The following is an 18,253-nucleotide window of genomic DNA, read 5'->3' on the forward strand; positions in this document are numbered from 1 at the left end:
GTTTTATACTCCATTCCCTTTGAAATAAAGGCCAACATTAATTTGCCTTTTCAATTATCCACTGAACATGCATGCCAGCTTTTTGTGATTTATACACGAGGGCCCCCCAATCCCTCTGTGCTGCAGCTTTCTGTAGTCTTTCTCCATTTATATAATGTACAGCTTCTTTAATCATCCTACCAATATTATATTCCATCTACAAAGCTTTTGCCTACTCATCCATATCTACTCTGTAGACTCTTGCGTCATCCCCATCACTTGCCTTCCCACCTATTTTTGTATTATCCGCAAACTTGGCAATAGTCCAAGCCTTTATATTGTAAATAATTGTGGACCCAGCACAGATCCCTGTGGCACTCCACTAGTTACAGGTTGCCATCCTGAAAATGCCCCTCTTATCCCAACTCTGTGTCTTCTAATAGTTAGCCAATCCTCTATCCACACTAGATTTTGAAATTGTGCTTTACAAGCCTCGCCTGTATATTGTCCATTATTCAGCACTCTGTACTACACACGATTAGCAACTGAAAATACGACGCAGCATTCTCTCAGCTTCTACTTATATCAACTGTGTTCAGACTCAAGTACAATCAGGGTAAGAGGAAAGGACGCAATTATCATTTTTTCTCGTCCCTTTCCGAGGAAAAGCCAGAATTCTGTTTCCAATTTGATTAACATTTTCTTACAAGTTAAAAAGAACTTGGATCTGCTGATACCAATTTAAAAATGTAACACAGCAGGAACCTTCTAGTATACGTGTTCACCCACAACTCAGCACAAGCCTAATCGACATCAGTAAAAGTAAGACACACTTAACTTTGCCTCACCAATAGACACAATTGGTTAAAAACTTGCACCGTCTCTTCAAATTACTATTCACAATATCTAATACTCTGTGCAGCTTTGTTTATTAGGATGCAATGTATATTAAATGAGAGAAAGTTAGTGCAGCACATAGAATATACAACTGCCTTCATTAATCACCAACCAAAACTTAATATTATTCATAAAGATTAAAAACATCAACCTACAACCTCAATATTGTTATATCACATTTAAGGAATATCTACTTTATACGGTAACTACTGTTACCTTCTACACACCTCTAGACCCTCTAATGCAATCTAGCAGAACAGAAACTCTAAGATCAGATATCATAGGCTCCTCCTGTGATCTTTGCAGTGTTTCTTCTATGCAATCTACCTGATAAAATCAAGGAGACAAACCACATATTTTGTTAGTTGAAATGGATATATCATTTCATGAGCACTAAAAATACTTTAAGATTTCATTTTCTACATTTCAAACATTAAACGTAATTTTTTATTGTTGCTTTATCAGTGTAACTTGGCAAAGGAGAACAGTGGGAAGAGACATCATCGGTACAAAATTTGCATAAATCATTCAAAACTCAGAACAACTTTACCAAGTCTGGACAGAATATTTTCTTACAATGTTAGGCTTACTCCATCTGGATTGTATGTGCATTTCATTACAAATCAAATGCCATCTATGTCAATTATACAGGCAAGGAACAGAATAACCATATCAGAAGGCGGCATGCTGCGCAGTGCATAGCACTGGGACTACGGCGCTGAGGACCCAGGATCGAATTCCGGCCCTGGGTCACTGCCCGTGTGGAGTTTGCACATTCTCCCCATGTCTGCGTGGGTTTCACCCCCACAACCCAAAGATGTGCAGGGTAAGTGGATTAGTCATGCTAAATTGCCCCTTAATTGGAAAAAATAATTGGGTACTCTAAATTTTAAAAAAAATAACCACATCAAGAAAATGTTCAACAATTACACTGAAATGCAAGATTTTATAAGATTGATATGCTTTGTGATTGTGTTTCTAATTCAGGGTAAAATGGAGCAACAGGATACATGTGATCTATTCTGAATTCTACCTGACAATAGGTCCGGATAACATGTTTGCTAGAGGTTAAAAGGGCATCCAGGTTGTTTTACTGGGAAAAAGGCAAGTTGTTCACGTTTGTTTGTAGTCAATGGCGAAAGCAGCTGTGCTGACATTGGACAGACTGCTCATCTCCAAATCCTAGGGAGGCATTAAGAATGTCAGTTTGTAAACTGTTATACTTTCTACTGGCTATTTAATTCCAAGATTGAGTTTGGGGTTTTTTTTAAATATAAATTTAGAGTACCCAATTATTTTTTTTCCAATTAAGGGGCAATTTTGCGTGCACATCTTTGGGTTGTGGGGGTGAAGCCCACGTGGACATGGGGAGAATGTGCAAACTCCAGAGTTACCCAGGGCCAGGATTCTAACCCGGGTTCTCAGCGTAGTAGGCAGCAGTGCTAACCACTGTGCCACCGTTCTGCCCTTATTCCAAGAGTAAGTTAAGGGTCTGAAAGATGGCAGCAAGTCTCTATAGTTTACTGTGTAGGAAGCTGAGTGGGAGATTGCGCTTGAATTGAAAAGACCACATTCACGAGGATTAAAAATGCGACTGGAAAATTTGCCGAGCTAAAGCTAGTGAGAGAATCTTCATAAAACTCTCCTGTGAAAGACAGTTCATGGGGTTAAACATTATCAGGTTGGGAAAGGAAAATAATGGAGGCCAAAAAAAAATCACTTTGGATTGTCCGGGAAAAATGAATGTCTACTTGTGGAACAGTGTAAATTAGAACATTGAAGTGGGATTTATGATTCGAATGAGCAGTTCAAAGTATAAACAACCTGAACCCTAAAATGTACAAAGTAAGGACCTACTGACTGTGCTCAGGAGCTTGCAATCAGCTACAATTACTTGTATTCTAATTACCTTAAAGGGACAGACCAGTTCAGCAGAAGTTGAAAACAGCTCCTGACATTTTTCAAACTCAACCATTGCATTCATAGAAATGTTGTCCAATTTTTTTTCAAGTAAGCACACAGGTTTGAGCTATCTCTGTCAAAAATGAAGCCAAGACAAAGATTTGTAGGCCAAACTAGGTAACTGCCATAAAAATCTCACGGATCCATTCTGCAGACAGTAATATGTTTAACCATCCTGCTCAGAATCATATTTTGCAATGATAATGGATTTCCTTGTCACTGCCTTGCGTGTACTGTGCCCAAAACTTCTCCAAACTGGAGGCATGGCTCAGCAAACCATATCCAACTGGAAATGTTAGCTGTTTTTTCTCTCTCTCCACAGAAGTTGCCAGACCTGCTGGGTATTTCCAGTACCTAGTTTTCAATTCAGATTTCCAGCATCCACAATATTTTACTTTTATATCACGGCTCAACAGTAGTCTTTTAATTCCCCTCATCAAAGTTCCCCTTCCTACCCCCAGATCCTGCTGAATCCCAGACACAAGTGACAGCAGGTTAAGTTACTCACAGGCCTCATTAGAAATGCTTCATACCCCAACAGAGGTATATGACAGCAATAAGTGACTCACTAAATAACAGCCCCATTCTGTGGGGAGCCAGCCTCCACGTGTAGTTCCAATGGTAATACCCCCTTGTGTGCAAACATTTTAGGCACACCACAATGCTGTATACTCCGTGCACCTGCAACTAGAATACGGTGCTTTGCCCAAATCATTTGAGGGCTCTATTATACAGCTGTACCTGCTATGTACTATAATTAACATATTACCCCTTAATTCCCATAAAAACACACAAAATAAAATACCATTCAATAATTAACCTCTGCAGTCCTCCAGTACGTTACCCACCAGCTCCTGTTCCAACGGTCCTGTCCCAAGGTATAAAGAAGCCATGACTATTCTCTTCTTAGCCATTTTGATGTGTTCCTATTCACAAATCAAAATAAAACATTAAGTGAATTGCTCATGCAGGGAGCCAATGCAGACATGATGATCTGAATACCTCCTTCTACGCTGCAATAATTCTGATTCTGCAATTCAGTTAACAATTGTGCAAATTTATAAGGGTGATACTGCTATTCAGCATTAAATGAGGCAAAAGGAATACATGAGAAATTGAAAGCCCAATCCCCATTAGTGGTTTTTCAAACTTTGTTTCCCAGGGCCTACTTTTGTCAACCGGCTGACCTTCGTGACACGCACCACAGCTTACCTTTCATGAAAAAGGAAGGGGAGCCTGCTTGGTCCTCACGATCTCACTCCAATCAGATTGACAGGGGAGAGGGCAATGCGCATATCAGCTGCATAATTCAGCCAGTTCCTTTGTGCAGTCTTCATCTTTGTGATGAAGGGCAATAGCAACAGAATGCTTGTTTTTCTGATCACTGGATACGCCTGGGAGATGCTACTCCAGAATCCTCACAGCCTCATGGACGTTTGGCATGTTTTCAATGTGACATCACAGATCAAGTACAGCCACTTAGTCTTTTCATTTGGAGTCAGCTGTAAGTTAATAACTGACTCTGGGGTCTCAACCTCAAAAATCATAGAATCATAGAATTTACAGTGCAGGAGGCCATTCGGCCCATCGAGTCTGCACTGGCTCTCGGGAAGAGCACCCTACCCAAGGTTAACACCTCCACCCTATCCCCATAACCCAGTAACCAGTAACCCCACCCAACACTAAGGGCAATTTCGGACACTAAGGGTAATTTATCATGGCCAATCCACCTAACCAAAAGGAATTTTTTCACCCACCACTTCTCTTTCAAGATATGAAACTTCTCCTCTCATTTGCCTGTACCATGTAACACAGATGAGCTTTGCATCCTTTTTTTAATTGGCACAATTGGCCAAAACCATAACTCAACAAATCATCTTTATACTGCTTTGTTTCAGAGTTAAGTTTCTTCTTTGTAGGTTGTTCACCAGCAGCCCTGTAGCTCTGTACAGAGTTAACACTAGCACTGCCCTGTCCTGCTGTGGATTCTCTTGAGCAGCTCTTTCCAGCAGATTCTGATGTGAGATCCTGCCAGCATGTAAACTGCCTATTTGTGTCTTTGGCTGTCTCTTCCTTGTAACAAAATGATCCATCTTCACAGTCCTCTTGCCTTGCTAGCAACTGGAAAATGAAAGTAGCTCTCCATGATTTGGCGCCAAAAGCACATATGTACAGTGAGTTTGGCATCAAGTGTACATACAAGGCTTGTGACCTGCTCACCGCTGCCGCTGAAGGTTGGAAGACTGCACACAGCCTTATTTCATTCTCATTTAAAAGCTGGTAGTGGCTGCCATTCTCAATTTAAATGCCAGTAATGGCCATTGGGTGCTTCACCCGCAAATTGGGACAACAGCGGGAACAGACTTATTGCTCCGTGACCCCATTGTGACACCCACCCGCGACCCACCCACAGGTCACAACCCGCACTTTGAAAAACCCTGGTGTCGTCTGTACTCTCGTCTCACTGATCCATGCTACCTGTTCATTCATGTGAAAGTGACATCCGAGTTGGCAATTTATTATAATCCTTCTTTTGATTACAATTATTACATTGAAGCAAGAAGGATTTTCTTTTATGTAAGGAATAATCATTATTTATTGTTAATGTTTTATCATGGTAACTTTATAAGTGTACAACGTTTAAATGAAATGTCCTTCTCCATTTGATCTTACAGATTTAGTACAGCCAAGAATTAAAGGAGTTTACTAGAAAGCTCTGAACCAATTTCTCCACCAAAAGTAATGAATTTACACTTTTCTTTTTGCAATGTCAATTTTATGCTCATGAATCTACATATGAAAATTTTCCACTTTTTAAAAGCCCAATGTTAGATACAACACGAGTTGGGCAGAGAGTAAAACTCCTTATTACTCCAGCTTGAACTCCCACTTCAGCCTCAGAAAAACATTTCTGACATGACATTTATATTACTCACACCTGTCCCTTTTCTTCTTCTGGGCAAGGCCAAAGTCAGTATTGAAATTTAGGCTGCTTTGCACAGTGTACAAACACTCGGCGCCAAATTGGCTGAGAGTGAGCAACACCATTACCCTGGAGGCAGCTGCTGGAGGAAACTCAATTCCCTAGTCAACGCAGAATGAAACCTGTCCATTTGTTACCATTGCTTCATTGCAGTACAATAAAAGTGCACATATTAAAGCACAAATGCTATTTGCAGTCCATATTACTTTAATTATTCATCTTGGGACTTGGACATTACTGATGAGGCTCCATAAGATGATAGTGGACCTTCTCCTTTATCAGCTGCAGTGTTGCTACAGCCGCCACTGCAGTGCACACCAAACCATGTTGAAATGGAACTGGAGTTACATATAGACCAGATCAGGTACAGACCGCAAATATCCTCCAAATGATGTGACTCAACCAGCTGGGTTTTTTATGACAATGACAGCTTCATAGTCTTAATTCAAATTCTCAAAATACCATGGTAGGACACATAATCCAGACCTCAAGACTAATGGCTACTCGATCACACTGAGGAGTCAACTGTTAAAAACTATCAGATAGAGCTTTAAAAAAGAATCTCTACCCTCAAACGTAATGGGAAACGCCTGATCAAACTTAGAAACAGAAAGAAACTGGACACGGTTGCATCCTCTGATCACGAATAAGAAGGAACACGTACCTTAGCAAAATCTCAACCAGCATTAACACTCTAACAACTGAAAATCGCCATATTTTGTGCAGGAGCCATGGACATGCATGCATGTGAAATGATAATGCATATGTAAAATCATGCTTGTGGAAGAGCATATACAAAAGACAATTCCAGCATTGAAAAATGAAATGTTGCTTGTCTTTATTGACCAAATTTAGAAGGCATCTTATATACAAGATCTTGTTCGCCTGCTCTGAATATAATCTAATCCAGATTGAACATTTAAATTAACTCACCTTCATTGTACCATAGAATTCTGAGGGGGAATTCAGGATCTTCACCTGACTGCCTGAAATTCCAAATGTTGGAACAAGTTCCCCAATCCACTGGAATCGCTGAATGCTGTGTGCAGAACCACAGCAAGGAGACGACGGCAGGTCAGCCTGTGGTTTGGTTTCACACAGTAATGGAGCCAACAGCAGGTATGAAGATCTAGCCACAAAAAGTTCCTTGTTAAAAAATAGCAGCAGGTTGGTTGTGAGACTGAGAATTCACATGGAGAACAGTTGCTACATGTTGATCAAGTTAACTTTTATCTCGATAATCACAACACGATAAAAAGTTATTCTGTTCATGAAGTTAACTTTTATCTCGATAATCACAACATGGTAAAAAGTTATTCAATTAATGGAAATCAGTGACTTTATCATTTATCAGAAAATCCTAATAATTAATGTAGATTCAATTTCCAGTTCTGTGTTGCTCATGGCATTTTTCAAAAAGTCAGCTTCTTTCAATGCAAGATATATGTTTTAAATGCACGATGGCTCATCAAGAGGGACCATTCTGGTTGGAATATTGGACATATGAGAGATATGGGTCACATAGAGGATCTCAAATTTGACTCTTTATTCATCCATTTCATTTAATACATCTTGGAAAATTAAAAACAAGATAAGATTTCCACACTTCAGTTCCCATGCATGTCTTGTGATGATTTACAATAGTGTTCAATTACAGACTCCAACCAATAAGCTGAACAGACTGTCAATTTCTAAGGGAGATTCTCCTGCCCAGTCAAAGTATACAGAAAGGTATTGCATGCGCTCAATTCAACCATTGTTAGTAATACATAATATTCAATTGGGTGAGTGTTCTGTTGGGATGGTGTGTGAAGACTGAGGCGCATGGGGTAACGTCTAGTTAATTGCTATTGTATATTCTCTTTCTGCACTATGTTAATGTTCACTCTATTTTGTTGTGTTAGTATTATTACTATTGCTTATTGTGAAGAATTTTGCAAAACTTTAATTAAAATATTTATTTTTATAAAAAAATACATAATATTCAAGAATCTACTGTTATGATCTTTGTAGAGACCAATAACATTTTTAAAAATAAATTTGCCAGTGGCTGATGGAAATTACTAAAGGACAATTTTTAATGTTTTAAAACTTTTACTGTACTAAACAATTAAAATCAACATGGACCAAAGATTATTTAACAGACAAGTAATGCACAACGGAAAAGGTACTTTTGCATCAACAACAATTGCCTTATCACCCCCTCTGCTGTGCATTATACCTCTGGCAAATGGTTAGCATTACAAGAATACATCTAAAGTTACCCCCAACTTTCCAATAGCCTCGATTCGCCCTGCCCACGAGGTTGAAAGATCCTGTGACCTTCAAAAATCATCCCACTCAGCCGGAGTCTTCCAGAAACAGCTTCCAGCAACAAGACCCACTTCATTGATATCTTGTTCATTAAAGCTGCAGTCCAGTTGTTTCTGTTCTTTTGAAGTCTTACGAGCACCCTACTTGGTTGTTAACACCAAAACAGTTCACCCTGCTCTCATAGCAGTAGCTTTGTAGCTTCTCCACAACGCAGTAATCTGCCTTGTCGCCCTCAATGTGTTTCACAAAGCACATGCCCCTTTACTGAGTTTTTGTGGAAGCTGTGGAAATTATTTGATATTTCAATAGGTTTCTGTTTGAGTTTCTCTCCCATGGCCACCAGATCACACGGGCTGTATCCAAGCTGAGGTGCTTAGTATGACCATTATTCCCCTTTCCAGTATGTTCTGTTTCACCTCAAGTTAAATAAGACATTTTAAAACATAACTATATTGAAGTTCAATGTTTGTAACAAGAGGAATAGGTCAGCTATTACAGTTTATCTGATCTTGGAAGAGACAGAAATTTACAATCAATTGCCAGTCTACAAATAAAAATTATTTCATTGGGCTGTTGTCTACTTACAGCGATGAGAATCTGTGCCTTAAAGGGCCTTACAGCTACACTTAGCAAGAGAGTAATACATGGGTTTTGCATGGTGTAACACTCCTATCATTATAAAACAGTGCAGCTGTGAATAATGTCTGAAAAGGTTTGTGAATAAAATGACTCAAACAACACATATATTTTCAAACTATTTTCTAAATCTCAAAAATTAATACTTTATGGAAGCAAAAACACGTCATGCTAATTTTAAACTGTGACATTTGTTTAACATTTAACATGTAAAACACACATAGGAACAGGAGTAAGCCATTCAGCCCCAAGAGGCGCTCCCTTTCCATGGATGTACTGACACTACATGGATTATGACGGTTCAAGAAAATGGCTCACCGCCTTCCGAAGGGCGATTGGGAATGAGCAATAAATGCTGGCCTTACCAACACAACCTACATCCCATGAATGAATTTTAAAAAATCATGGCGGCTGTGTACCTCAACTTAATTTATCTACCTTCGCTCCATATCTCTTGATACACATGCTTAAAAGTAATCAATGGATCGGCCTTCAAAACTCCAACTGCCCAAGAATCTACAACCTGGGACAATTGGGACATTCAAGGTTGAATACAAGTGGAATACAATTTATATCTAAGACATCTAATTCATTTTGTCAGATATCAAATCAGCCCAAGTGATTTACAGACCCTATAATGTACTTTCATATCACTTCATGTTTATGCCATATATTAATAAAATAGAAATGATAAAAGTTAGGAATGGATATTCAATTGTAAAATAAAAGGACATCAACACACCGCTTGTGGAGTGACTATTGTGATTTCACTGTTAAACATGTACCTCAAATATAAACATAAAGATAGTGGTACAAATATGACGTTTATAAGATTATGTCTTGGGGCTGTGTCTTTAAATTTAGAGGGGGTCATATGACCTGGTTCAAAGTTTGCCTGACAATAGATCTGGGTGATGTTAAAGATTAAAAGGAGGCCAAGATTATTTTGCTGCAAAGATTTGTGCCAGATGGTCACATTTGGAAATAATGACAGCAGTATCTATGCTCAGGAAGATTAACTGAGAGTTTCCAAAGTCCCCAGAAAATGTTGGGAATGTCAGGTCGTAAATAATTATACTGTCCATTTGATTCCAGAATATGATAGGGTTGAGGTCTAAAAGACAACTAATCAGCATTTCTACCTGGATGTAAGGCTACGTCAATGACATTGCCATGGAGATGTGTTGCAGAGGAAGGCATTTTCAAATCAGGATACAGGCTTTCCTAAATAATCGCTGAACATCACAGACAAAGTTTGTGAGACAGGATCCGGGACAGAGCAACTAGAGGCCAAAATGCAGGTGGGAGCTTGCGCTCAGATTAGAAAGACTATGGGCGGGATTCTCCGACCCCCCGCCTATCAGTTTCTACAAGGATCATAACATAGTGACTACAAAATCCAGTAGGGAAGTCAGGGAAAATGTCTGTACACAAAATATAGTTGGTGTGTGGATCATGTTAGGGTATAGGACAAATACTATAGGCACTTTTGAAGAGAAGTTAGAAGAGTTGTTAGTCCCCACATAATATTAACTCAGTCAACACTGCTTCACAAAATAGGGACTATATATCATTTAGCGTTGAACTATTTACTAGAATGGGTGGCACGGTGGTTAGCACTGCTGCCTCACAGTGTCAAGCCCCTGGTTCCATTCCGGCCTTGGGTGACTGTGTGTGTGGAGTTTGCGCTTTCTCCCCGTGTCTGCGTGGGTTTCCTCCGGGTGCTCCGGTTTCCTCCCTCAGTCCAAAAGATGTGGTTAGGTGGATTGGCCATGGTAAAATTGCCCCTTAGGATCCAGAGATGTGCAGGTTAGGTGGGGTTATAGCATTACGGGGATAAGGCGGAGGTGTGAGGTAGGGTTCTCTTTCAGAGGTCAGTGCAGACTCGATGGGCTGAATGGCCTCCTTCTGCCCTGTAGGGATTCTATGGACACATACTTTCTGTTCTGTGGCCTGCACATGCACGTTTGGAAATTTTGCCAAGCACCTTTGGGAGTCAGTCCCCCCGCTTATCATGAAGTCCGGGAACTATTTCAGCTAGTCCCTGCACAAACCAACTTCTGCCACTAGATGGAAACCGGGGTACTCAAAACAAGGCAATTGGTGCGCATAATTGTCATACATTGGGGGCGGTTCGTTCAGTTGGTGGACACCTGGTCATGATGCGAACAGAGCAGGTTCAATTCTTGAACCAGCTGAGGTTATTCGTGAAAGCCCCACCTTCTCAACCGTGCCCCTCACCTGAGGTGACGCTCAGATTAAATCACCACCATTGAGCTCTCTAAGGATAGAGCAGCCTTTGGGACTGTGATTACACTTACATTTCTTTAAATTTGTATTCTATTTTTTGTATATCTTAAAATGTATTTTCTTTTAAAGGCTATTTCATTTATGAATGTAGGCAATTGGGCAGCACAGTGGCTAGCACTGCTGCTTCACGGCACCGAGGACCCGGGTTCAATCCTGGCTCCGGGTCACTGTCCGTGTGGAGTCTGCACATTCTCCCCATGTCTGCGTGGGTCTCAACCCAAAGATGCATAGGGTAGGTGGATTGGCCATGCTAAATTGCCCCTTAACTGGAAAAAAAGAGAATTGGGTGTTTTAAATTTATTTTTAAAAAAAGAAAAAATGAGTAAGAATGTATAGCATTTCAACTTGTAACTTTTTGAATTTTTCTGATGAGAAATGTCCAAAAGTGCCAAGCTACTGTACTTGTATTTTACAAGTTATTTCAACCAGGAATCCACAGTACTGCACATATACAGTATAGTATTTCAACTTTTACATTGTTTTTTTCTTTCTGGGTGAGAAATGTCCAAAAGAACCGAACTTCGGGTTTAACTTTGATTCCAAAGGAACATATGATTCTTGTCTTGAGGAACGGTTATAAACGACAGACTGGGTTTGTTTCTACTGGAGTTCAAAAGAGCGAGAGGTGACTTGATTGAAGTATATAAAAGCCTGAATGATCTTGACAAGGTGGACATGGAATGGATGCTTTCTCTTGTGATGAGTCCTGAACGAGGAAGCACTATTTTAAAATTAGGGGCTGTCCAGAGATGAGGAGAATCATTTTTTTGAGGGTTGTGCTACTTTGGAACTCTCTGACTTAGAAAGTGGTGGAGGTCAGGATTATTCAATATTTTTTAAGATGGAGGTAGATAGGTTATTGCTATTTAAGGGGATGGGAACGTAGAACCTGAAACACAAACATCTCAGCGATGATCTTAGAATGGCAAAGCAGCTTTGAGGAGCCAAATAGCCTACCTCTGCCCCTATTTCGTACACATGTTCCTGTGATTCACTGAAAGTTATTTCACTTAAAGTCACGATTTTAAGAAACGCAACCACAACTTTGAGTGCTTCCTATAAACGAGGGAGAAAGGAACAAGTGGATATCATGATCAGGTTAGATGAAGGCTTGGGGAGGCTGACTGAGCATAAACATGGACCAATTGGACCAAATAGAATATACATCACAGAAGCTGGCTATGTAAAATAGGGTCCAAAAAATAAAAATATGTTGTGAAAATGTGGGAAAAAAAGGCTAACAACTTCAAAACAGTTTAAAATCGCTTAAAAACGAATAATCTACTAAATTGTCTAATGAGCCAAAACAATTTAAAATCAATACTTTAATCTAATATTAAATAAAAACAGTTTTTTTTAATGTGAGCAAAATGAGTGAATTATCGTTTCCCAACACATTTTCTAGATATCCAATTCCTAGATTTTTCCCAGTTTCGAGAAACGTTGCTGTGGAATTGTGTAAATGTGGAATTCCCGCAGTGATTTTGTGAGATTATTAATACAAGTGCTGGTCCGGCGGGGGACTGGAAGCTGACTGTCTGTTTCCACTGTTGTGAAAGGCTTGAAGCCGAATTGCAGCCTCGGTTTCCAGTAACATAATAATGTCAATGCTGCTGGTTTCACATCAGTCACCGGCCCTCGGAGCCTGACTCCTCACACACAAACCCAGCGGGGAAGGCACACAGTCAGCCTGGTAAAACTCACCTCCGCTCCCTCCTCCGCAATCCCACTTTCAGCCTCGTCAAACCGGCAGCGAACGGCTTTAGTACCGAGGCCAGCAGCCTGTTCACCTCCATGGGAGCCGCCATTACTGCCGAGTGAGGGATCCTGGGAGAGAGCTGCATGAGGTCAGCCTGCAGGCTTCACACAGCACAGCAAACTGCAGCTTCACACAGCACAGCAAACTGCAGCTTCACACAGCACAGCGAACTGCACAGGGCAAACTGCAGCTTCACACAGCACAGCAAACTGCAGCTTCACACAGCACAGCAAACTGCAGCTTCACACAGCACAGCGAACTGCACAGGGCAAACTGCAGCTTCACACAGCACAGCAAACTGCAGCTTCACACAGCACAGCAAACTGCAGCTTCACACAGCACAGCGAACTGCAGCTTCACACAGCACAGCGAACTGCAGCTTCACACAGCACAGCGAACTGCAGCTTCACACAGCACAGCGAACTGCAGCTTCACACAGCACAGCAAACTGCAGCTTCACACAGCACAGCAAACTGCACAGGGCAAACAGCAGCTTCACACAGCACCGCAAACTGCACCGGGCAAACAGCAGCTTCACACAGCACAGCAAACTGCAGCTTCACACAGCACAGCAAACTGCACAGGGCAAACAGCAGCTTCACACAGCACAGCAAACTGCACAGGGCAAACTGCAGCTTCACACAGCACAGCAAACTGCAGCTTCACACAGCACAGCAAACTGCAGCTTCACACGGCACAGCAAACTGCAGCTTCACACGGCACAGCAAACTGCAGCTTCACACGGCACAGCAAACTGCAGCTTCACACGGCACAGCAAACTGCAGCTTCACACGGCACAGCAAACTGCAGCTTCACACAGCACAGCAAACTGCACAGTGCAAACTGCAGCTTCACACAGCACAGCAAACTGCACAGGGCAAACTGCAGCTTCACACAGCACAGCAAACTGCAGCTTCACACAGCACAGCAAACTGCAGCTTCACACAACACAGCAAACTGCAGCTTCACACAACACAGCAAACTGCAGCTTCACACAGCACAGCAAACTGCAGCTTCACACAGCACAGCAAACTGCAGCTTCACACAGCACAGCAAACTACAGCTTCACACAACACAGCAAACTGCAGCTTCACACAGCACAGCAAACTGCAGCTTCACACAACACAGCAAACTGCAGCTTCACACAACACAGCAAACTGCAGCTTCACACAGCACAGCAAACTGCAGCTTCACACAGCACAGCAAACTGCAGCTTCACACAGCACAGCAAACTGCACAGGGCAAACTGCAGCTTCACACAGCACAGCAAACTGCAGCTTCACACAGCACAGCAAACGACACAGGGCAAACTGCAGCTTCACACAGCACAGCAAACTGCAGCTTCACACAGCACAGCAAACTGAAGCTTCACACAGCACAGCAAACTGCAGCTTCACACAGCACAGCAAACTGCAGCTTCACACAGCACAGCAAACTGCAGTTTCACGCAGCACAGCAAACTGCAGCTTCACACAGCACAGCAAACTGCAGCTTCACACAGCACAGCAAACTGCAGCTTCACACAGCACAGCAAACTGCAGCTTCACACAGCACAGCAAACTGCAGCTTCACACAGCACAGCAAACTGCAGTTTCACACAGCACAGCAAACTGCAGCTTCACACAACACAGCAAACTGCACAGGGCAAACTGCAGCTTCACACAACACAGCAAACTGCAGCTTCACACAACACAGCAAACTGCAGCTTCACACAGCACAGCAAACTGCAGCTTCACACAGCACAGCAAACTGCAGCTTCACACAGCACAGCAAACTGTAGTTTCACACAACACAGCAAACTGCAGCTTCACACAGCACAGCAAACTGCAGCTTCACACAACACAGCAAACTGCAGCTTCACACAACACAGCAAACTGCAGCTTCACACAGCACAGCAAACTGCAGCTTCACACAGCACAGCAAACTGCAGCTTCACACAGCACAGCAAACTGCACAGGGCAAACTGCAGCTTCACACAGCACAGCAAACTGCAGCTTCACACAGCACAGCAAACTGCACAGGGCAAACTGCAGCTTCACACAGCACAGCAAACTGCAGCTTCACACAGCACAGCAAACTGAAGCTTCACACAGCACAGCAAACTGCAGCTTCACACAGCACAGCAAACTGCAGCTTCACACAGCACAGCAAACTGCAGTTTCACGCAGCACAGCAAACTGCAGCTTCACACAGCACAGCAAACTGCAGCTTCACACAGCACAGCAAACTGCAGCTTCACACAGCACAGCAAACTGCAGCTTCACACAGCACAGCAAACTGCAGCTTCACACAGCACAGCAAACTGCAGTTTCACACAGCACAGCAAACTGCAGCTTCACACAACACAGCAAACTGCACAGGGCAAACTGCAGCTTCACACAACACAGCAAACTGCAGCTTCACACAACACAGCAAACTGCAGCTTCACACAGCACAGCAAACTGCAGCTTCACACAGCACAGCAAACTGCAGCTTCACACAGCACAGCAAACTGCAGTTTCACACAGCACAGCAAACTGCAGCTTCACACAGCACAGCAAACTGCAGCTTCACACAGAACAGCAAACTGCAGCTTCACAAAACACAGCAAACTGCACAGGGCAAACTGCAGCTTCACACAGCACAGCAAACTGCAGCTTCACACAACACAGCAAACTGCAGCTTCACACAGCACAGCAAACTGCAGCTTCACACAACACAGCAAACTGCAGCTTCACACAACACAGCAAACTGCAGCTTCACACAACACAGCAAACTGCAGCTTCACACAGCACAGCAAACTGCAGCTTCACACAGCACAGCAAACTGCAGCTTCACACAACACAGCAAACTGCAGCTTCACACAGCACAGCAAACTGCAGCTTCACACAACACAGCAAACTGCAGCTTCACACAACACAGCAAACTGCAGCTTCACACAGCACAGCAAACTGCAGCTTCACACAACACAGCAAACTGCAGCATCACACAACACAGCAAACTGCAGCTTCACACAGCACAGCAAATTGCAGCTTCACACAGCACAGCAAACTGCAGCTTCACACAACACAGCAAACTGCAGCTTCACACAGCACAGCAAACTGCAGCTTCACACAGCACAGCAAACTGCAGCTTCAAACAACACAGCAAACTGCAGCTTCACACAGCACAGCAAACTGCAGCTTCACACAGCACAGCAAACTGCAGCTTCACAAAACACAGCAAACTGCACAGGGCAAACTGCAGCTTCACACAGCACAGCAAACTGCAGCTTCACACAACACAGCAAACTGCAGCTTCACACAGCACAGCAAACTGCAGCTTCACACAACACAGCAAACTGCAGCTTCACACAGCACAGCAAACTGCAGCTTCACACAGCACAGCAAACTGCAGCTTCACACAGCACAGCAAACTGCAGCTTCACACAGCACAGCAAACTGCAGCTTCACACAACACAGCAAACTGCAGCTTCACACAGCACAGCAAACTGCACAGCAAACTGCAGCTTCACACAACACAGCAAACTGCAGCTTCACACAGCACAGCAAACTGCACAGGGCAAACTGCAGCTTCACACAGCACAGCAAACTGCAGCTTCACACAGCACAGCAAACTGCAGTTTCACGCAGCACAGCAAACTGCAGCTTCACACAGCACAGCAAACTGCAGCTTCACACAGCACAGCAAACTGCAGCTTCACACAGCACAGCAAACTGCAGCTTCACACAGCACAGCAAACTGCAGCTTCACACAGCACAGCAAACTGCAGCTTCACACAGCACAGCAAACTGCAGCTTCACACAGCACAGCAAACTACAGCTTCACACAACACAGCAAACTGCAGCTTCACACAGCACAGCAAACTGCAGCTTCACACAACACAGCAAACTGCAGCTTCACACAACACAGCAAACTGCAGCTTCACACAGCACAGCAAACTGCAGCTTCACACAGCACAGCAAACTGCAGCTTCACACAGCACAGCAAACTGCACAGGGCAAACTGCAGCTTCACACAGCACAGCAAACTGCAGCTTCACACAGCACAGCAAACGACACAGGGCAAACTGCAGCTTCACACAGCACAGCAAACTGCAGCTTCACACAGCACAGCAAACTGAAGCTTCACACAGCACAGCAAACTGCAGCTTCACACAGCACAGCAAACTGCAGCTTCACACAGCACAGCAAACTGCAGTTTCACGCAGCACAGCAAACTGCAGCTTCACACAGCACAGCAAACTGCAGCTTCACACAGCACAGCAAACTGCAGCTTCACACAGCACAGCAAACTGCAGCTTCACACAGCACAGCAAACTGCAGCTTCACACAGCACAGCAAACTGCAGTTTCACACAGCACAGCAAACTGCAGCTTCACACAACACAGCAAACTGCACAGGGCAAACTGCAGCTTCACACAACACAGCAAACTGCAGCTTCACACAACACAGCAAACTGCAGCTTCACACAGCACAGCAAACTGCAGCTTCACACAGCACAGCAAACTGCAGCTTCACACAGCACAGCAAACTGTAGTTTCACACAACACAGCAAACTGCAGCTTCACACAGCACAGCAAACTGCAGCTTCACACAACACAGCAAACTGCAGCTTCACACAACACAGCAAACTGCAGCTTCACACAGCACAGCAAACTGCAGCTTCACACAGCACAGCAAACTGCAGCTTCACACAGCACAGCAAACTGCACAGGGCAAACTGCAGCTTCACACAGCACAGCAAACTGCAGCTTCACACAGCACAGCAAACTGCACAGGGCAAACTGCAGCTTCACACAGCACAGCAAACTGCAGCTTCACACAGCACAGCAAACTGAAGCTTCACACAGCACAGCAAACTGCAGCTTCACACAGCACAGCAAACTGCAGCTTCACACAGCACAGCAAACTGCAGTTTCACGCAGCACAGCAAACTGCAGCTTCACACAGCACAGCAAACTGCAGCTTCACACAGCACAGCAAACTGCAGCTTCACACAGCACAGCAAACTGCAGCTTCACACAGCACAGCAAACTGCAGCTTCACACAGCACAGCAAACTGCAGTTTCACACAGCACAGCAAACTGCAGCTTCACACAACACAGCAAACTGCACAGGGCAAACTGCAGCTTCACACAACACAGCAAACTGCAGCTTCACACAACACAGCAAACTGCAGCTTCACACAGCACAGCAAACTGCAGCTTCACACAGCACAGCAAACTGCAGCTTCACACAGCACAGCAAACTGCAGTTTCACACAGCACAGCAAACTGCAGCTTCACACAGCACAGCAAACTGCAGCTTCACACAGAACAGCAAACTGCAGCTTCACAAAACACAGCAAACTGCACAGGGCAAACTGCAGCTTCACACAGCACAGCAAACTGCAGCTTCACACAACACAGCAAACTGCAGCTTCACACAGCACAG

The 18,253-nt window shown here is 43.4% G+C and overlaps 1 protein-coding gene across 4 annotated transcripts in view; it reads right to left on the reverse strand.

The window, feature by feature from the left end:
• Positions 1-12,940, reverse strand: part of pgs1 (phosphatidylglycerophosphate synthase 1) — a 102,222-nt gene extending 89,282 nt beyond the window's left edge. For 3 of the 4 annotated variants that reach the window (XR_011936246.1, XM_072483578.1, XM_072483577.1), the window contains exons 1-4: positions 12,785-12,940; positions 6,755-6,950; positions 3,687-3,764; positions 1,104-1,203 (exon numbers count right to left, since the gene is read on the reverse strand). Coding sequence is in view for 3 of the 4 variants with exons in the window: in XM_072483578.1 (XP_072339679.1) it covers positions 1,104-1,203; positions 3,687-3,764; positions 6,755-6,950; positions 12,785-12,924 (514 nt within the window). In the remaining variant the exon portion in view is untranslated. The remainder of the gene's footprint in view (positions 1-1,103; positions 1,204-3,686; positions 3,765-6,754; positions 6,951-12,784) is intronic. The other variant, XM_072483579.1, reaches the window with a different exon arrangement.
• Between the last annotated feature and the right edge of the window lie 5,313 nt (positions 12,941-18,253).

This window comes from Scyliorhinus torazame, chromosome 18 (assembly GCF_047496885.1).
Source record: "Scyliorhinus torazame isolate Kashiwa2021f chromosome 18, sScyTor2.1, whole genome shotgun sequence".
Classification (NCBI taxonomy): domain Eukaryota; kingdom Metazoa; phylum Chordata; class Chondrichthyes; order Carcharhiniformes; family Scyliorhinidae; genus Scyliorhinus; species Scyliorhinus torazame.